This window comes from Malus domestica, chromosome 15, assembly GCF_042453785.1.
Source record: "Malus domestica chromosome 15, GDT2T_hap1".
In the NCBI taxonomy this organism is placed as follows: domain Eukaryota; kingdom Viridiplantae; phylum Streptophyta; class Magnoliopsida; order Rosales; family Rosaceae; genus Malus; species Malus domestica.
The window spans coordinates 53,033,412-53,055,187 of record NC_091675.1 but is presented as its reverse complement, the minus strand read 5'-3'; the positions used below and the strand labels follow the sequence as shown (position 1 = coordinate 53,055,187).

The 21,776-nt window shown below is 35.8% G+C and overlaps 2 protein-coding genes and 1 long non-coding RNA gene across 6 annotated transcripts; 1 reads left to right on the top strand and 2 right to left on the bottom strand.

Annotated features, from left to right (window-relative positions):
- Positions 1-1,810: 1,810 nt before the first annotated feature.
- LOC139192608 (uncharacterized) lies at positions 1,811-2,162 on the bottom strand. The gene is made up of 2 exons (XR_011576825.1): positions 2,010-2,162; positions 1,811-1,842 (listed from the first exon to the last, which is right to left on the bottom strand). It is a non-coding gene; the product is annotated as an uncharacterized lncRNA (long non-coding RNA).
- A 1,243-nt stretch (positions 2,163-3,405) lies between these two features.
- On the bottom strand, positions 3,406-12,400 carry LOC103402385 (pentatricopeptide repeat-containing protein At1g10910, chloroplastic). Of its 4 annotated transcripts, XR_011576143.1 has the most exons (12): positions 11,989-12,400; positions 10,988-11,072; positions 10,256-10,519; positions 8,696-8,998; positions 7,961-8,065; positions 7,212-7,311; positions 6,477-6,796; positions 5,250-5,426; positions 5,040-5,168; positions 4,362-4,613; positions 3,668-3,883; positions 3,406-3,533 (listed from the first exon to the last, which is right to left on the bottom strand). XR_011576143.1 is itself a non-coding variant. In XM_070813783.1 (11 exons), exons 1-10 carry the CDS (start codon positions 12,264-12,266, stop codon positions 4,380-4,382), a joined length of 1,995 nt encoding a protein of 664 aa, XP_070669884.1. In that variant the 5' UTR covers positions 12,267-12,400; the 3' UTR covers positions 3,406-3,533; positions 4,362-4,379. The 4 variants fall into 4 exon arrangements, 3 of the variants coding, with proteins under 3 accessions (XP_070669884.1, XP_070669883.1, XP_017178825.3); XM_070813783.1 differs by lacking the exon at positions 3,668-3,883; XM_070813782.1 differs by lacking the exon at positions 3,406-3,533 and having other exon boundaries at positions 3,589-3,883.
- Positions 12,401-17,253: 4,853 nt separating this feature from the next.
- Positions 17,254-21,124, top strand: LOC103416381 (RNA demethylase ALKBH9B-like). The gene is made up of 6 exons (XM_029095000.2): positions 17,254-17,642; positions 18,455-18,946; positions 19,095-19,180; positions 19,253-19,563; positions 20,479-20,550; positions 20,632-21,124. The coding sequence occupies exons 1-6, from the start codon at positions 17,492-17,494 to the stop codon at positions 20,915-20,917; spliced, it is 1,398 nt and encodes a 465-aa protein (XP_028950833.1). The 5' UTR covers positions 17,254-17,491; the 3' UTR covers positions 20,918-21,124.
- Positions 21,125-21,776: the final 652 nt, after the last annotated feature.

The following is a 21,776-nucleotide window of genomic DNA, read 5'->3' as shown; positions in this document are numbered from 1 at the left end:
CCTAACGCCTAGTTAGACTTGGCGAATTTAAATAAATATATTATATTTCGTGTAAATAAGTGTCTACTTATACTTAAAATCTATATAATTTCATTATAAATTACAAAATAGAATGACATATATATTATGAAGTATTGAAACATAATGAAAACATAACGAATAAGGATATAATGTGTATTCATTTAAGTATGCAACAAATCTCTTACAATTTTTTATAAAAAATAAAATGCAAAATGAAAGTTATTTATTTTTTATTTAAGAGAGTCGCAATCTAGGCGGTCTAGGCAAGCGTCTCAGCAGGTCTAGACATTTTTTCTTAATTTTCTAACGCCTAGGCATTAATAGGAGGGCGGCCAGCCGCCTAGCGCCTAAACCGGACTTAAGCGGTGCTAGGCGGAGATTTTTACAACAATGTTATTTAGTCCCACATTACCCCGTACACTCCATTGTGTCTCACTATCATCTACGCTCTTGTTTGTGTCCCACTTTACCTTATTCCGACAAATCTGTATACAAAATGGGCATGTACTAACGTGCCATGGACATTATAGTAGAAATTAATCACAATTAAAAGATCAAAACTAACCGAAGATAAAAACTTAAAAGAATACAACCCACACCTCTTTAAACTTGAACTTCACAATAATGCCCATGTCACGTCAGCTATTAACGATTTTGTTGACTCAAATGCCGGATAGGGTAAACAATGGCATTAGGGTAAAGCAAGATGATATCATAATCTCATAGAGCATCTTCTGAGGTTTAAGTTATTTGACGAGAAACAGAATACCCTATTCATAGTAAACAAACTGCTAAAGTAAACAATCGACTCGACTGCCAATTCGGAACTATAGCCCACAAACTAGGAGCTGTATTTTTGGTTACATTAAACTAAACTGCTCAGAAACACACCGGAAGAAACTGCTTGCGATGCAAATTGTTTCATTGTGCCTCAAAACTTCGTATCTGTTGTCCACGTACCTTGCACGCTAGGATGTTTGGTTACATGTCTAAGTCTTCAGTTTCACCACTTTTCTCCCCAGTTGGTTTCTTAGTCTGTTTGCATACTGAAACAATTCTTCCCCTTATTTAAACAATTATTTCTCTTGCTCGTCGATTTCCCACAACATCCTCGAAGAAGACATTGTAAGAAGGAAGCAGAAACTATGATTAATGATAGAGATTTTGATTTTGATGTGTGATTTCTTAGGATGGATGGTGGGTTATATGGAGGAGAAAGACAAAATTAGGATGTAGATAATGTCACGTGGCATGTCGTCATTCGTTAAAAATCTGATCAAAATCTTTTCTCAAATATTGTAAACATATTGTCACACGTGACGTGACGTGATTGATCAAAAATCTTATCAGAAATTTATCCTCAACGATTCTGAAAATGTAACGACACGTGGCAAGACTGTATTAGATAAAAATCTTATCGAAATCTATCACGAAAAATTGTCTTTTCGGATAATGACACATGAGACAATGAAAACGATTAAAAATCTTATCCGAAATTACAAATAAAATTATTTTGTATTATTTTATAAAATAAAAAATACTAATATTTTATCACCTATTGACATGACTATTCAGTTACAGGTAGAGATGCAAAAAGTAATTACTGTTCATTAAAGATAGTTCCTGTTTATTAAAGACTATTTAGGAAGTTATCCTAGAAGGCTTTGATGCTGGATTTGCTCTTATAAGAAGAGTGCTTTTCTAAAATATTGGGTTCGAACTTCAAAGTGTATTTCTATAAAGTGTAATTGTATCGAGGGTTTCTATGTGAAAATCCCATAAGTTTGGATTTTGCAATTGCCACACTCCTCTCAGTGCCATCTGCCACGCATTCATAAATCATTTCAATCAGAAATTTATACCAACAATTGAAACAAATAATGAGTCGAAATTTTGTTAAATACATACAAAAATTTCTAATCACAACAACCCTAACATTATATCATTTCATAAAAAAATTTAAAAAAAAAATTAGTTGTCCGACTTACCTTTTTCTCGAAGCTCTGTTACGATGAAGCTTGGATACGGCGTCGATAATGAGAGAGGAAGTAGGTGGAGGTGAGATTGTGGAGGCGGATATGGAGTCGCCTCGTGCTTTGGAGTGGTGGTGGACCGGTCGCGGCAGCCCAGCGAACAGAGAGCGAGAGAGAGAAGGAGGAGGAATAGTTGTGTGCCAGGCTTCTTACGTTTTTTTTTTTTTTTTTTTTTTTTTTTAGGGTAAACTTTACCCTTGAACTTTCACCTCACTTTCGACTTCCCCCTGAATTTTCTTTTGGAAAATTAAGGATTCAAACTAATTTTTTTAGCCAATTTGCGCCCTACCGTTAGTTTTTCATATATTCCATCCATATTTCCGTTAAGTAAGACCATGTGCACAACATGTGAGGATAGTTAAGTCATTTCACTTTTAAAAATGATTAAAAACTGAAAATAAATAATAATAAAAATTTTCCCTCTATTTTTTCCCGCTAATTCCTATCCTCAATTTTATTTTTCCCTCTTAGTCCTATGCATGAGAAATGACATATGGTGTTATTGTCTTCATAAGTAGCTAAGTTAATCTTTTTCTTGAAGCATGTACTACCATTTTTCTCTAACAAATTAATATTTGGCAAATGCCCATGGTGTTATTGTCTCCAAAGCAGTACATTAATATAAGAAACATGTCCATAAAAAAGACTAGGGTTTCTTATATTAATGCACTGCTTTGGAGACAATAGTACCATTAGCATTTGTCAAATTATTAATTTGTTAGAGAAAATAAAAATGGTAGACAATAATCTCATATGTCATTTCTCATGCATAGGAATGAGAGGGAAAACATAAAATCGAGGATAGGAATTAGCGGGAAAATATAGAGGGAAAGTTTTGTTTTTTTTTTATCTTCAATTTTTTAATCATTTTAAAAATGAAATGACTTAACTACCCTCACATGTTGTGCACAAAGTCTCACTTAACATAAATATGGATGGAATATATGAAAAACTAACGGTAGGGGGCAAATTGGCTAAAAAAATTAGTTTGAGTCCTTAATTTTCCAATATAAAAGTTCAGGGGGGAAATCGAAAATGAGGTGAAAGTTCAGGGGGTAAACTGACAGTTTACTCTTTTTTTTAAGTATAATGATATATTTTACACTAGACAGAATGAAATGTTCGGCTAAACCACACAATGAGCAACTTAATTTGGTATCGAATTTGTCATCTACGAGATTCGAACCTAAATCTTCTCACTTACATATGAAGAGAAATACTACCAAATCGTAATACTGAGTGGCGGGCTTCTTACTTAATTGAAACGATGGGCTTCTTGGTTTTTGGTTTCCTAGTTTTGGGCCTTTAAGCCTGCATGAGATTGAGCCCACTTAAAATAAACCCCGCCCATTTTATCACTCTGAACTCCCCATCTTTGCCCCCAAAGTGTGAATTCTTATGGAAAGTTATGAGCATGTCATTTGCAATTTATTTATCAAATGACTTGCAACTTCACCATGAAGATCCTCATCTATTAAACTGCATACATTTGAAATAAACAATATACGTCGAGTTTTAGGTAAAGATAATTGAGTTTCAGAGAGCAAAATCATATTTTCTATTAAAATTGTAACTAGTTTATTTGAGATAATTGTCACATTTAACTGACATACAATAGGAAGCAGGACAAGAAAACAGCCAAGTACAAGCTCCAGCATCTTGTCCGAACACACATTTGTTCGAATGACGAAGCATACCAATCTGTCTTCCAGCAACCAGATGAAGCTGGACTTGCAGAGGTTTCAAGGGCTCTTGTACATGCGGCCACCAAAGCTTTAAGAACTAACACATCCAACTTGGGGCCACTTGTCCTACCATATTCCAAGCAGCTGCGATATGGTCCATATGGATGGTCAGTGATCCGCAAGAAACTATTGTTTTTACCAAGGCAGAAGTTAACTTATGCGCCGAATTTCAATAGGCCTCTTCAGCGTTTCTGTATAGATGCTGGTGGAAGGCCAGTGGTTGACGGCATGGTAGATAGTCAAAGCTTTACTACTAGGGAAAATTGGTTGGTTCTTACTCTATTCAGTAGTCAAAGCCTTACTAATTGCCGCTAAGAAAGATTGCGTAAATTTATATAGCCAAAGAATTATGATTGAATTACAGAATCCGATTACATGCATGAAAGGTTATATGATAAACCTAATCCAATTCTCACTGTACAAGGGGTCAGCCAAAACGAGTCAAAGAAGCTGGGGCTCACATATGTGAAGACTACTTATACTAGCAAGCAAGCTTCGACCTCAACCAGACATCAACCAGCATATTGCACTTCACAAAGTGTTGAGCTAGGATGGAATATACCTGGTATTTCCACAGATTTCAAACTCTTTTCTCCTTCTCGCGAGATTTTGAAGCTTTTGAAATCATATGCTGCTTTGAGAGTATCTCCGCAATCTGTTGGCGACCAAACAAGTGAGAGTTTTTCAGTATCACGTTTCTTGTAGCTGAATCAGCAACATAACCTTGTCCTGGCATCCACTGTAGCATTTGAAAAAGCATGTCCTTCTTCTCAGGGAGTGAAACATAGCGAGATATGGCCATCTGAAATAGTCCCTGTGCAATGAAGGAATGAAACTAAGCAATGACTTCAAAAGGTAAAATCTGAAACAGAAGAGGTGTAAAGCTTCCGTTGAGGATTTTATATCCATTGCAGATTTCATTGCTTATGTACATTTTCCCCACAACTTGGTGCACCCATTGTTACCCCGCCCGTCTACTGGGTGTTCACTATTTCTCTCTTTAAGGAATATTGTCCTCACTTATTATATACTAACAAATAAAAAATAGGTAGATCCAAAACAGTAGATGGAATAAAATCCACCATAAAATCACTCCCTTCCCGAAAGGAAAGAGACAGGGCTTGATGACTCCCGCATACTTCCATGACCACCTGGTATCTCATAATAGTCTGAAGCAAGTTGCTTATGGATAAAAGTATAAAATTTCTGAAGAAATTTATTAACACCCATGATAGTTTACCTGATCTATCTTACAGCCAGAAGCATCAACCGCCTTCAAAACATCATTTATCAAGTTGATGTTTCCCAACTTCATAAAGGCAGTTGCAAACTTTTTAATAGCAGGCTTAGAAATTAACCCTGCATTGTCCTGACCAGAAAAGAAAAAAGTAATTACAAGAGTCATAAGATACGCATTGAACAAACGTATCTTTCAAATTATATAGCTCACCTTGACTACTACATAAGCATCTCTGAGAAGCTGTCCTGCTACTAGAATGTGCAGAATCTTCTCATGAAGGGCCTTGCACATTGTCCGCTTGCTATATCTCAGCATATTGTAAACAGAGTATGCTTCTGAATATGCTCTTATCTTACCAAGAAGAAACATTAAGGAGGAACACAGTTCCTGAAATATAAGATACCACCACTATTTCAAAACTCAAGGCTCTTGCATATTCTTTGCACCACAAAGCATTCTGATGTTTTACTTTTGAAGAAAACAAAAACGATGTTTCAGAATCCCCTTGTATGTATTTGTGCATGTATTTTATGCATCATGAATGTGCGTAAATACAAAGAAAACACTTATGGACAAGGATCAGAATCGCGATAAACCCTCACTAGCCAATGAATCAAAATCCAGATCATCTTCAATGTCCATAACGTAGTAATTTGTTGGTTTTGGATCCAACAGTCCATTAGTACGTAAGCAATATGCCAATATACCATATATGCTCGCTTAATGGCTAAAATAGTGCTGCTTTATGATTGTAGTGGCATTGCACAATACAGTCAGTGATGCGTGGTGGTAATAATGATGAAAAATGATACAAAAATTTTCTTAACAATTTCAATATTTGTAAATTATTATATATACCTAAAAGGATTTAATTTATTGGAACTTCAAATTTTTAAGACTAATTTCAAAAATAAAACAACAGTATCATATTGGCAGCAACAAACAAGCTAAAAAGGTATTGACCATTTAACACACCCATCCTCAAGCTTCTTGTTTAAAGAACTCTAAGCAGTGCAAACTTACAAACTAATATGATAAGCATAAAAGTTACATAATAGACTAGAAGTCTACTATTAGGAAAGAACCCTATTAATTCAAGCTTGACTCTTTAAGGCAAACATTTACAGGTGTGTTTTAGGCAAACTCTTTTAGGTAAATATTTAGTGTTCACACAAAATAGCAACAATAACAAAGCCCCAAACCCTGAAGCCTATGCATAATGAAAGTTCTTCCCTACTTGTTTTTAGTTATTTCAAGAGCACTTCTTTTTCTTCGATCTATCAATAATTGCATAAATGACAAAATGTACAATATGTTTCCATTGACTCATACTTTTTAAAGGCAAGTAAATTGACAAGAGATAGTCTGCAAACTTCTACAGTTGCGGAAACTAAACTCACTTAGTTCAACAAGTATAGATGCATCTCGGAAGAATACCTCATCTGGTTGGTGGCCCTTGTTGTGCATGTCCTCCATGGTCTGATAAGCAAGAAGGTATAACTTCTCCTTGCAGAAGTATTTTATGAGGATATGAAAGGTATTATAATCAGGAGTGATTTTTAGTTCATCCATTTTTCTCATCATTTCCATTACACTATCCATATCGCCTGCTCTGCAATAGGCACAGATCATTGTATTCAACATAACTAAATCATATCTATCATGGGTTCCTTCAAAATCCTTTGCCAGCTGCTTTGCATCTTCCAGAAGCCCACCTCGGCAGAAAGCGGAAATCATGATACTGTAAGAATAGCCATCTGCAAGGTGCAAGAATAGATAATCAAAACAATTTCAGTTGTAAAGATAGAAACTTAAACTTCTGTTAGTAAGAAAAATCCTACAAGAAATACAGTGTTCAGTGCAAGTATCTACCAAAACTCCAAAAACATCTATACTTTTCCCAGACTGTCACTTATTTTTTTGGAAAAGGGATTCATGCACAAGTTTTAAGTTACTTAGGGTAACTTAAGAGCTCCTATCTTGTGCATATCATTTGTAAAGACCTGTAGCATTAATAGCTTGGTTGAGAACCTACACGTATGCTTTTGAACATTGGAAGACAATGCATAATTCAGCTTCCCCTGAGGCTTTTAGTGCAGCATGTGTATGATACAATAATATGCATATTTTGAGTACAGAAAAGTTTGAGAATTTGTCTCTGATAAAACTTACCTGATCGGACGGACTTCTCCTTCATTTCTTGAAAAACCAACTTAGCTTCATGTATTCGCCCAGCCTTCGCAAGGGCATCCATCAATAAACAGTACGGCATCTACAAATAAGTCATAGCCACAAATGTTACAAGACCAAAAAGAAAATAAATCAAGTTCCTAGAACTAGAAGTAACAAATGATAGCTGGATTGTCAGATTGTAGGGGTCCAGTATGTGACACGAAAACAACACATTAGTGTAAACAAAATAATCATTACTAGATATTTTTACCAATTCAGCAAGCACAAGATGTTAGGATAAGACACAGAAAGCTCATTCCAAGAGAAAACCACAAAGCATTTTACTCAATATGTTTCATGACCTACTTTAAGGGAATGACTCGAGGGAATAAAATCAATCAGATAAAAGTTAATACTATCTGTGTAAGCAAGCAAACAAAGGTTTCAAATGGTAACTACAAAATCAAACCCCTATAAATTGTATCTATGGTATTAAAGCCTTACAAATGGTATCTACAACGATTTATGGTATTTCATTGTCAAACCACATTGTTGCCCTGAATTTGTTTTTGAGAGTTTCTTACTTAATTTATTAGATTATCTGGTGCAAATTAAATAATATTGACATTCTATAAGCTACTCTATTTGGCTCTAAAGCACTTATTTTCCATAGAGAAAACCATAGCAGGGCAAACTGACAACATCTTGGCTTTTTAAACTAATGAGTTAGATGAAAAGTACTCGTGTACCTCGTCTTCAGCATAACCCAAAGCTTCCAGTTCACCTAATAGTTCTCTTGATTTTTCAAACAGCCCCCCTCTGACATAAACCTTCAATAAAGTTGTCAAAATAACCTGCGAGCACTTGCAGTAGGAGAAGATATTATCACTAAAATCTTTGAAGTACACAAAAATTAAGCAAAGAATAAGAAGTTCTAAGCTTGCACCTTTGCATAAAATAAGTACAACTCTTATTTTATCTTTACCAACCAAGCATTTACAGATCTGCAAGCTAATACTAAATATCCAATATGTTGAGAAGCATGAAGACCAAATGAAGAGTACGTAGGTGAAGACAAAATTGTAGACTGATGAGTGATTAATCAAAATTTTCATGTATAATTTTTTTATAGGAAGAATTTTTACATAAAATCGTGAAGTTGCAATACGAAGTAACAGAGTGAATGAGTTACTATAATCTACTATGCACACTCATTTCCAGCTAGAACCAAAAAGATTAAGACCTGTAACATTGTCAATCAGGGTACTGCTTTTTCGGAGTAAGACTTTTAGTGATCAAGATTGGACCTTATTCTGTATTTGGTGCAACCAAAATGTAGCCATCTCAAACCATGCGTATGTGTTATATGATCTATTCTTACATCCTTTAGTGTAGAACTCTTACAACAAGAGATATCAGTGATAGAAGTAACTAATGAACTTTGGAATGAGGTAATCATGTATAGCAGTTAAACATGAACAAACCTTATTTGGTACTAACCCTGCAGATTTCATATCTTGAACCAAAACATCAGCCTCCTTGTAGTTCCCTCTCATAGAGTACGCATTAAGCAAAGAGCTGTAGTGGTAGACATTTGGTGAATGACCCTCATCCTTCATCTTCTTAAAATAACCTTCTGCTTCCTCCAATTTATTATTAGATGCACAGACAGCTAAAAGTGTACCATAAATTACACTGTCCATCTGCAGCTCATTACGCTGCAATTCTTGAACAAATTCTAATGCCTTATTATAACCATTTTTGAGTTTGCTGCAACCTGCAAGCAGCTAAGATAATAGTAGATTAATAGTAATGCAGGTCAAACATATGAATAAGCAATTTAGTATTGAACAGGTTTTACTTATCAGAAAAACAAACGGATGTTCAGAAAATTAACATGTATTGTTGCTAGCTGGCATTAGACGTTTCTTATTTCGTTTATGAAATTAATGTAGTCATATGTTAATCATGACAGCTCACAATCTTTCAAGTTTCTCTTAGAAAATTTATTAATAAGTGTACTTCATATAAAGTAGGAATTAGGAAATGTCACTGGGAAAGCTTTTATACTTTCGTCTTACACAATATACTAGTAAATCATATAACAATTTCACTTGAAGAAACAAAGAGCTATTCCGAAAATTAACATGTATTGTATAAGTTATTAAGTTGTTAGATTTTTTATATTTCATTCATTTATGATAACTGCTAGTTTATATTTTGAGTTTTAATGATACTTTTTTTGTCAGGAACAGACCTATTCATTAACGGTAAAAGAAAAAAAAGGCAGTCCAAAAGTAGCGAACAAGAAATCCACTTCAGGGAACAAATAAATAAGGAATCTACATCAACAATTCCATCCTAAAGAAGTTGCATCAAGACAACCACATCATTTCCAGAAAACTACCTAATAAATGTTGTCAAATCTGATACAATAAAGGATAGCTCTCTAAACTTTGAAGTTACATCTGCCCACAATAAAAAAAACCCCAAAAACACACCCTATCCCATAAATGCTCCATCTCCTTCCCAAGCACATTCTCAAAGAACCCCTGTATTGCTTCCAATTCATTAAACCCAGAAAATTTCCATCCCAACACATCTCTCCAGACATCTCTACCAAAAATAAATTCCTTGCGTAATGCACTGCAGTCTGCAGGACTCTGGAATAGCACAACATAAGCATTTCTCTTTAAGTAAGTGAGGCCACAAAGAACAAGCCACTGGGAAATTAGTTAAAATGAATCATAATCACAATCACTATGTGTTAATGTTATTCTTACGGAATGCAATTTTGGATGAGAACTCCTTATCCACAAACAGTTCTCTTGTTTTAATAATTTTCATTTTTACGTAGCATCGTCAGCCAAGGACAATTATGATTTCCCAGTAAAACAGTATTTTAATTTTCAATTCTTATCATTGAATTCACTCCTTGATCAAAGATTCAGCGCATATCCTCTGTATGTTATCATTTTGTAAGAAAAAACTTTTGTTTGAAATGCCAAGGAAACCAACATTGCATGATACATTGAAATGCATACCGTACTATATGTGACAGCATCTGGCGTTAAACCATTCTGCTTCATCTGGTCAAATAACTTAAAGCTGACATCAAACTTGCCACTCCTGATCAGACTACCAAGAACAGAATTGCATATGTGAACATTCTTTTTGGTTGATTCATCTTGAATGTTATTGTATATTTCTAGTGCTTTTACAGGATTGAGGCTCTTTCCCATGAACTTTATATAGCTGCTATAGGATGATGCACTGACTTTTTCATTCTGTAGCATCCATTCAAAGAGCTGTAACAATTGCAAATTTATTCTAATATCAAAAACTGGAAAGAGAAACTCAATAATTTTGGGTACAACATTCAAAGACAAAAAGGACAACAACATATATGTTTTGTTAACAGGAGCATGTACACACGACTGGAGAGAGGGAGTGAGAGGAAAACCACCAACATGCTTTTTCTTAGCACACTACTTCTTAGCACACTATTGGAGACATAAGGAATGAAAACTGAATATAAACTGCATGATCGAAAAGCTTAGCAACACAGACAAGTACACTAAAACAGCATACATTACTTGCAAGAAATCATGAAACCAAAAAGAAGTCCGGAAGGCTTTTGCAATCTGATATTGGTGTTAAATAAATATTAAATGTTAAACAGAAATAAATAAAACAGGTTGCACCAAATATAAAATATTCACTAACAAAATATAATAATTATAATAGTAACATTTAGATTTTCAAAGTCATAGCACCTGGGAAAGATCATGCCATCTTTTCTTCGTCCCCAAATGGCGTATAATGGCATTCAAGTCTTGAACCGTCAAACTCCCACCTAATCTGAGGGGGGAAATTAATGTCAGTTACTCTGCATAACCAGAATAGGTGATTCACAGTTCAAAAAGATTACTTCATGATCGAAGGAATCAAGTTACACAATCACAAAAAAAAAAGATATTTCAGTATTGCGAACAAATCTAAAATAAAATAAATCAAAGAATGCAGATAATCCCAGTAGCATTATTAAGAAACAAAATGCAACGGTAAAGATGAAAAATAAAAATTGGATGACATGAACATGAACATGAAAATTAACATATCATTTGGGGAAAATTAACATATCATAGAGGTCGCACTTGGTGCGATGGCAAGTGCCTTCGCCCATGAGCGGTAGGTCTCGGGTTCGAGACTTGGGAGCAGCCTCTCCATAAATGGGGGTAAGGCTAGCCGACATTCACCTCTCCCAGACCCTGCGTAAAGCGGGAGCCTTGTGCACTGGGTACGACCTTTATAGTATACGGTCTCCATAACACTGGCTAAGTATAATCTGAATGATGTCAGATGAAAAATGAAAAAGTAAATTATTTTCGAGAAAACAAAAAGATAAACACTTCATTCCATACAGCACAAGCATCAAAGAGAACCAAAAACAGATAATGGAACAGCACAATGCAGCCCCTTTTTACAAAACCCATTTCGAGTTTCAATTGAAAAAACTTAGCTCATGAAACAAAAACTGTAAACATATAGAAAAAAGACAAGGATGAAACAAAATACAGGATATCATAACACCCAATTCACTCCATTACTTGCAATTCAAACAAAACAATGTAACGGTCAAATTTCGCTACGGACTAAAAACCCGGATACTAATTCAGTCATCATTCACTTGGAAAAACAAAAGAACTCAAGAAAATAAATGTGCAGAAATGGGGCAAAAAATGAACTTATCGAAAAGAAAATTGCAGAGAAGGACCTTGTGAGAGCGGAGCCCAAGTCGGAGGAGTCTTGGACTTGAACAATTGCAGACTGTCTGGCTAAGTAGTGCTTGGAGTGACGCTTCGGGACCCTGTTACTGCCATTGTTGGGAGCCTCCCCCACAAGAGTTGTGGCACAACAGAGATGAGAATTCTTGGCTCTTGCGCTCCTCCATGGAGTCGGAGAGAGAATGGATAGAGAAGAAATGGGCGAGGAGGGGCCGCAGAGGACGTGCTGGACACCGCCGGCGACGCCCTGTACCGACGTCACCTCCATTTTTCACTTTGTGAGGGACTGATGGAAATGGAAATTGAATTGAAGGGACGAGTGTAGAGTTTGTCTGAGTTGGGATTTTTCCAAGGGAAGATAATATTTTTTGGAAAATCTTTAAGGGAAGGAATTCCATTTTTTTATAAAAATGATTTGGGCACTACATCGAACTTTAACGATCCGAATCGTTTATTTTTCAAATTGTACTTTATAAATTATCCTTGTAAAATATTAGCTAAATCGGAAATGTTTAAGATAATTAGGTTCAAAGAAATTAACGAGTATTTTGTTATATAAGAAATAATGAAATTTTATCTTGATAATTAAATAGGAAATGGTTTCGGATTGAATTGAATTTTTGTAAGGATGATCTATGAATCGAGACTTACAAAATAGACGGTTTGGATCGTTGAAGTTCAATGTGGAGTGAGCTCCACACCTAATCCCTATTTTTTGAACAAAAGAAAAACAGGGACCCCTTTGCATAAAGGGCCTGAATATTTTTTAATAATCGGACTAATTTTGTAAATAAATTTTTTTAATTAAATGACATGAAAATCTACTAACATATTATTATTTTAAGTGTTAACGTGTTTATTTTTTATTGGTGTCACATTATTTAATTTACAAATATAATCTACCTAACATTACTTATATCTTTAACTTATTTTTTTCTATCCCTTGAAACTCAATTGTTTTCCCATTTTATTGCTGAAATTCAAAAACTGTTACTTTGCCAATAGAACTCGATTCTCGTTTTACTTTGTCCTTGCATGATATTTTATTTTCGTTAATGTGCTAATATTAGATCAGTCTCAGGGTCGGAATGAGATATACTTATTGAATTTCTAGAGTTTGAAGACGGTACTATTGATTTCATTGATATAAAACAGGACTTTCTTAATGGGCATTCGAGAAGAAGCTGAGGAATTCGATCTTCAGCTAATGGTGGTGATGCATGAGCATCTAGAAGGTTTCTACAAATGTTTAGGTCTGCTTGCTGGTTGGCATAAGGTTTGGGGTAACTTTGATTTGGGTCGAAAAATTTTGAGTTGTTATTAGATATAGCCAGGTGTGATATTTTTCTACTTTAAATAAATTTCTTGATTTAGACATTTTTATTCATATTTTTAATTTAAATATTTAAATATAAATGTAAGATCCCACATCGTCCAGGGGTGATAATCCTATAAGCCTTATATGTACATGTCCACCTCCAATTAGCACGAGACATTTTGAGAGCTCACTGGCTTCGGATTCCATTGGAACTCTGAAGTTAAACGAGTTCGCACGAGAGCAATCCCAAGATGGGTGACTCACTGTGAAGTTCTCGTGTGAGTTCCCAGAAATAAAACCATGAAGGCGTGGTCGGGGCCCAAAGTGGACAATATCGTGCTACGGTGGAGTTAAGCCCAGAATGTGGTGGGGGCCCGGGCCGGGATGTGACAATTTGGTATCAGAGCCAATTCCTGGTCGGAAGTGTGCCGACTAGGACGTCGAGCCTCTAAGGGGGGTGAATTGTTACATCTCACATTGCCCAGGAAAGTGGATCATGTAAGCCTTATATGTATATTCTCATCTCTACCTAGCACGAGACCTTTTGGGAACTCACTAACTTCGGGTTCCGTAGGAACTCCGAAGTTAAGCGAGAATGGGCCAGAGCATTCCCAAGATGGGTGACCTACTGGGAAGTTCTGCTCGAGTGAGTTAAAGAAAAAAAACCGTGAGGGCGTGGTCAGGGCCCAAAGCGGACAATATTGTGCTATAGTGGAGTCGAGCCCGGGATGTGGTCGGAGCCCAGGGCGAGATGTGACAATTTGGTATCATAGCCAATCTCTAGCCCGAAGCGTGCCGACGAGAACGTCGAGCCCCTAAGGGGTGGATTGTAAGATTACACATCGCCTAGGGGTGAGGATCCCGTAAGTCTTATATGTACATGCCCACCTCTAATTAGCACGAGGCCTTTTGGCCCCAGGGGTGAGTATCATGTAAGTCTTATATGTACATGCCGACCTCTAATTAGTACGAGGCCTTTTGGGCCCAGGGGTGAGGATCCTGTAAGTCTTATATGTACATGACCACCTCTAATTAGCACGAGGCATTTTGGGAGCTCACTGGCTTCAGGTTCCATCGAAACTCTGAAGTTAAGCGAGTTCGCGCGAGAGCAATCCCATGATGAGTGACCCACTAGGAAGTTCTCATGTGAGTTCCCATAAACAAAACAGTGAGGGAGTGGTCGGGGCCCAAAGCGGATAATATCGTGCTACGGTAGAGTCGAGCCCGGGATATGGTGGGGGTCCGAGCCGAGACGTGACATAAAGATCTAACCACTTTTCTAAAAAATTGTTAAAAATAAATTTATATGACATCATATATTATACCTACATCATAAATTGATTAAATACATTTAACATGAAAGTAGAATTACAAAAATAAACAAAACTTAAGTTACCTATCATCCATGAAAATTTGATTGGAGGAATTTAATCATCATATATTTATTAACTCATACTAATATAGAACCAACAACGTAAATCAATTAGCACAATTAACATGTGATGGAGGTAGAAGAACAAATTGAGATTCGAATTGGGGTAGGAAAAAAAATATATAATTCTTATATTTAACCCTTAATTAAGTAAATTAATCCTATAAATAAGAGATAATATTTATCATAATTTAATAAACAGATAATAAAAGTAAGATGATGTGGATAATCAATGAACATACATAATCCGACAAAGTGGACTAAACTCAATATAGATTAAAGACTTACAAAATTGAATTTATATCAAGTTTACTCAAGTCATAATGAGAACTGTTATTAGCACTCAAAAAATTTCATTTCGCACTCCTCACAAATGTATTTTTATTTCTAAATATATAATGTTTGGAGTGCAAAATGAGAATGTTAAAGTACCAATAACAATTCCCAGTCATTATGGGCAAAAAATTAAATGGGTAAATTATAGTTGGAATGGAATTTCTTATGAGTGGAATTATGCGCATTCTATTGTCTTATTTTCACATCCACCTAATATTTCCACCCCCTACAAAAAAAGTCAAAAATAAAAATTATAAACTCTTCCCCCACCGCCAGTATTCCCAAAGTAAACCTAAATTTTTTTTTCCTTAATTTTCCTTGCTTTTAAAAAGGTTATTATAATTTAAAAACAATTATCATCAAACAAAATTACCCTAGCGGCCCCATCACGAGAAAACCAAAACCAAATTACGATCATAGCACCACCACATCACCAAAACTGCTCAGGTATACAATCTCTCCTTCGTTACTAATTTGAATTCAGACAACACAAGAGAGGCGACGTCACCGTCCTGGTAGCTAGGTCTTCTTTCTCAATCCAGCTAGGTCTTCCTCCTCAACTCATTATTTTTCGGGTTCACATCCTCATACTCCCATTAGGGTAAGATTAGTGTAGAATATCCAATAAGATCTATAAAATATTATCTATGTACAATTGTATTACTTTTTTTTAATAAATCTACACTATTAAGGTGGGAGAGTGGGCAAATTCTCACAATTGGCTAGAAATAATGTGGTTCAAATTCGTATTTGGCGATGAGTGAACCTAAGACCTCCACTTAATCGATGATGCCTTAGTTCAAAGAACTTACAAACTACAATCTAAAGCTTTATAACTTTTGACATATGGTAAGCATCCATATGTTTAACGCAATCAATGTTCAATGAACTTGTTCAACAGACAAGCACCTGTATATCCACCATGCGTCTATCACACATAGCACAATACCATGTTAACCTTAATGCAATATACAACAGCCTTTCCAAATAGTCCTTTCTAAACGGCTAGAAATTTTGTTTAAAGACTAAGTGACTATGAAATACAAGTCTTACTGCTCTAACCTTGTTTACAACATTGCTTCCATACCTTAAATCTCATGGACTCTTTTATTAGTATATTATCTCTATAATATAAAGCCAAACTCATAAATGAATTAATCTTGCCTTACCATTCATTATTCGTTACCTATTTTGGCAGAAAAGTCTTTTAAAATATCTCATAAGCAACTAAACTACCCAATGAGTCGCCAAAACAAAAGAGGTTTTAGGGCAAAACTCTAACAATCTCCTAGTTGCACGAAAGCCAATAGTCACAATGACGCACTCCAAAACTATTCAAGTGCTGATTAAGCTACTTTTGTGTAATCTCGTTAGTAGTTGGGTTCGTTACGTTCTTCTGCAGCGTTAACTCTTTAAACTTGAATCTTCTTTTTCTTCTTCACAGATTCTCTAATCTTGTGACAATGCTTTTCAATTTTTGTTTGAATGACTCATGAAACCCTAGTTCCTTGGCTTGAGCTAATACCCCATTGTAATCACCTAATAACGACATTATTGATCTAATGATAGAAACATATACAAGCTTAATGATAAACTTCTTTATTCAAAACAGCCTATCAATTAGCATTTGAAGCAAAATCATATTATGTTACTCAGGTGGAGAGCATATGCACTTCTCCATGTCGTTTATCCAACTCACAGCTCTTTCATTCAAAATGAAGACACATCTTTATGTGAATCTACACTTTGTAGATTCTATGTGGTCGAAATCAATATAGCCTTTCACAATCAATTCCGTTCAACGTTTCCTCCATATAGAAACATCATATCCTTAGATCTTCCCAAATACGTAAATATCACATGTGTTTTATCGGTTAGATTTGAATTTCATAACTACTCTATCCTTTATTTTCAGTCTTAATTAAAGAAACATTACTTTGTACGTGTAATAAGGAAATGAAAAAGTGACGTCCGAAGCAAAAAAGTGATCGACGTACTGGTGGGGGAGTCCTTAATAATTTAACGTGGGATGGCCTACAAAAGCGATTTTTCTTGGATACCAATTATTTTTGGCCGTCCGATACGATCCAACGACTCAAATTCATCACCCGTTGACCGGTCAATTCAATTGATCGGTTTAAGAGAGAGAGAGAGAGAGAGAGAGAGAGTAGCCCAATAGAAGACGATAGAGCAAGTTTCACGTAAAAATCTCTCTCTAAACGACCATAACAATTAACAAGCTTGACCTCGAATTTTCCAAAGTCGTCGTGTTTATTGTTTTAATCCTTTAGTTCAGTCAGTCTTCTCTCTTTTTCTGTTTATTTATTTTTGCATACATCTCTCTCTGAAACTCTCTCTCTCTCTCTCTCTCTCTCTCTCTCTCTCTCCCCTCTGAGGAGTTCGAGTGATGACGATGATGATGGAGGATGGCCAGGGCCAAGATTGGAGGAGCTTGGCGAGGACTTTAGAACCCGACCAAATTCTGGAAGTTTTGTCAGGCGGGTTTTGCAGCAACTGCCAGCTCCTTTTGGAGAGTCGAATTCACACCCTCCTCAACAGTAAGAAATACAGATTACAGACACCTTTTACTTCTTCTTTTTTTATTTTTCCTTTTGAATTTTGGAAATTTATTGTATTTGATATTCTCGAATTCTTGGTGTTTCATGTGTAGGGTTTAATTGATTGTGTATTATTATTATTATTTATTATATTTTTTTACCAACGATAGGTTAAACGGTTAAATATCAACGATGATGTGAATTATTACTTTTTGTCACTGCAGTAAAGCACCATGCATGTATGATCTTACTTTATCTCTTAGAATTGCTTAAGCTCATGACTTGGTTTCTATTTTTAATTAATATGTTTTGTTTTAAGTTTATTATTCCTTGCTTTCACATTGTAACAAGCAGATGCCTTTTACTATCCTTTTGCTTTTTGTTTAATTCCTGAATAATTTTACCAAAACCTAATAAGTGCTATATGCTTAATTCAGTGTATCAACAAAAAAAAGTATTTTGTCACCAGTTAGGGGGAGAAATGTTAAAGCATGTTAATTAATCCATGTGAGATCGTTTGAGAGTGTTTTTAAAATGACTCAAAGAGCTTTTAGATAAAATGTTTTTGAGTTTCAAAGCACTTATAAGTGCTTCATGGGAAGCAAGTCTTTATTTTTTTCAAGATTTAATTGCATTTTTACTGAGGATTCATTTCAAAAGCATTTTCATAAAAAACGCTTATAGCCATTATAAAAGCAATTCCGAACGAGCTCATATATGATTGCACAGATATGTTATTATTAACCAGTTAACCCTTAAAAGAAAACCAATTAATCATTTCCTGTTTTTCTTTTTAAATTTTATATACGCAGAAAAAGTAGGTGAGAAGGTATCTTTTTCCAGTGATGATGATAATAATAGTTCTGCACAATTGAAGTCCATGGATGCACAAACCCCTTCACCATGCCAGTGTGTGGACGAACCAATTGTGCCGTCCTCAGAGAATACTACGGAGTCCTTCGATAAAATGCTTGACCAGCAAGAGTGCACTCCAATCCAAACACCTTATCATACAACTCCTGTCCACTCATCAATCCAAATAGAGTGCACGTCTAATTCATCTCCTCCGATGTTATTCGCTGGTGCAAAAAGTGGAGATTCCTCGGAGGATCCAAACGAGCATAACCGAGTATTACAAGTTCGGAGACAGAACTTCGTCCACATTGAGTACAGACATGGCAGACGAATAAATGTCTTACAGGGCCTAGAGCTACATACTCGGGTTTTTGATGCCGAGGAGCAGAAGCAAATTATCGAGTGTGTCTACAATTTACAACGTATGGGGAAAAGTGGACAACTTAGAGGTATGGTAGCATAAACTCTCTTTCTCCTTCGACTTTGCTTAGCTATCCTCAGAAAAGATACCAAAGCATGTTGCTGAGATTGGTTAAGATACATGTGAAATAGAATGAGTAAGATGTGTGCTACTAATTATTTTTGTGTATCTTACAGCGCGTACGTATAGCGAACCTAGGAAGTGGATGCGTGGTAAAGGACGTGTGACCATACAATTTGGCTGTTGTTACAATTATGCAGTGGTACTTTCCTTTTCCCTGACTTAATTGAAATGGCAAGGTACGTCGATAACCTTATTCTGTCTAAAATTACAGGATAAGAATGGGAACCGGCCAGGTATCGTTAGAGATGAAGATGTTGATCCTCTACCTCCTTTGTTCAAGCAAATGATAAAGAGGATGGTTGGTTGGCATATATTACCTTCATCATGCATCCCGGACAGCTGCATTGTGAATATTTATGACGAAGGGGATTGCATTCCTCCTCATATTGACCACGATGATTTTGTTAGACCGTTTTGCACGGTTTCACTTTTGGCCGAATGCAAGATACTCTTCGGTTCAAATCTAAAGGTTGTAGGACCTGGAGACTTTTCAGGACCTTATTCTATACGTTTGCCCGTCGGGTATGCTTTCTGCACTGCTTCTTTGTTCAGTTGATCACTTATGTTTTGATTGTTTAGTTTCGTTGTTACTCTCTCAATGCCCCTTATAGTTGAAATTGATCCTCAGTTATCAGTCAAATAATATGTTCATGTTGGAGCTAGGGAAAAATTGTATGGTGATAAACAGGTTTAGAGAAGTGTATCGTTGTCACTCAATCTTCTTAGTTTTTGATAAGATATAAGGTAAAAAAAAAAGATACAAGACACATTAGTAATAACAAATGGGAGCTATTTGACCACCCAACATTCCGTGCCATAAAACATCGCTGACCTTATTACCGTCCTATAAAAAATTTAGGGAAGTTCAAGTAGTAAATTTATATTTATCTAAGATAATAAACAAACAATTGTTGAAACGATAAAGAGATGTAACACTTTGTTAATGAATAACACGATTTTAAGCAGAAGACATGATGTCGAGTGAAAATCAAAGCTATTTACTAAGAATGAAACACGAAGAAATGGGATTTTGTGAGGATTTAAACTCACAAGGCCGGCCAAAACCTGATTCTTCCACACAAAGTCTCCACATCTTCCCTATATGTTATAACTGCAGAATATCCTTCGATTTCTCTCCATCCCACTACCCAACACGGCATCTCTCTTGCTCTGAACCAAATCAAATGCAAGGATACATATATGCATCAGAAGAGATGAACTTTAGCGGAGTTTTGATATATGTTTTTTGGTTCCGAAACGAAGTGTTGTTAAAGGTTTTCAAATTTTGATAGACTAGCGCTTTGTATGAGTACTATCTGAGACTGTTTTACGTATTTTGTTGTAGTACTGATATAGAATGACCTTGTAATGTTTATAAGCATTGCTGATGCCTTGTTTTCTAAGTAATTATTAAATTTAACGCGTAATGATCTGCAGATCGGTGCTTCTTCTAGATGGTAATGCAGCTAACGTTGCTAAGCATTGCATACCTGGTGTTCCGGCAAGAAGGTAACCTACCGCATTCCCCATTCAGTACAACCATTTTCTAACGTGTATTTCCCGACTTTTCACACTTTGTTATGGTTGCAGGATTTCGATTACATTCAGAAAAATGGATAGTAGCAAGCTACCGCACAATTTTTTCCATGATCCCGAGCTTCAGGGAATTAAACCTTATGCTGTTTCTCCATTTGCCAAATCAAAAACCCAGCAAGATCAACGAGAGAAGCATTATTCCTATCTTCCTAGACGCAACCGTGGTGAATTCAAGAACGCTAAGAAGCGGAACCGCAACTCTTTTCTTCTTGAGAAATATGAGTTCTCTCCACCTGGGAGATTCAGTTCTGGGAACAGACGGATGTTCAACAGACGGTGAGTTGTAGTTTTGATTACTCGTTTCTTTTTTTAGATGCATGTAATTGTAGCGCTTGATTTATTGTATCGGTTAGAATAATTAAATCGTGTGCTTGCGAGTCATCGTTGTGTATCCTTCAATAAACTCTTCGTATTTTTACCTGTATTTTTCAGTAAACTCTTTGTATCTCTTATTCTAACTTCATAAAAGTTTGACAATTGAGGTTTACACCGTTGTGAGAAGTAGTGCAACAACACCAACAAAGCCTTATCCTACTAAGTTGGGTCGGCTACATGAATCTTAGAATGCCAGTACGCTCGGTTTGCTTCAAGTCTTGCCTTAGCTCTAAGTATTTATGTCTTTTTTTAGATTTACTTTCCAAGTTTTCCGTTGGCTTCAAATACGGTATATATTCCTGCTGGAAAGAATTAGAGAGTACGTTATTGACTGCTTGTGGTGCATTTACTCGTCCGCCTTGTATTTGGGTCTCAGGCGACCCAAATTTGGGGTTCAATAACAAAGAATACTTACCGCCGCCTATGCCACGTCACTCTTTGACAAAATTTAGATTTTGTAGACGGACAAGTGATCTGACATGGGCGGTATAAATTTTGCAATAGAGGAACGCCATACATCGAAGAAAATTTTACATGTGCCAAGAACATCGTTCAGTACACAAAGTATCATAATACAATTAGTTGAATTTCTTTTTAAAAAGTTTTCAACCAATTGTATTACTACACTTGATGTATCGGACTGTGCTTCGACAGACTGAAAAATCTCTTCACAAATATGAGATTGTGACCAGAACGTGGATGGTACACCACGTGTTTTTATATAAGTGATGAAAAATTATATTTTTTAAGTTATTAACTTTTTA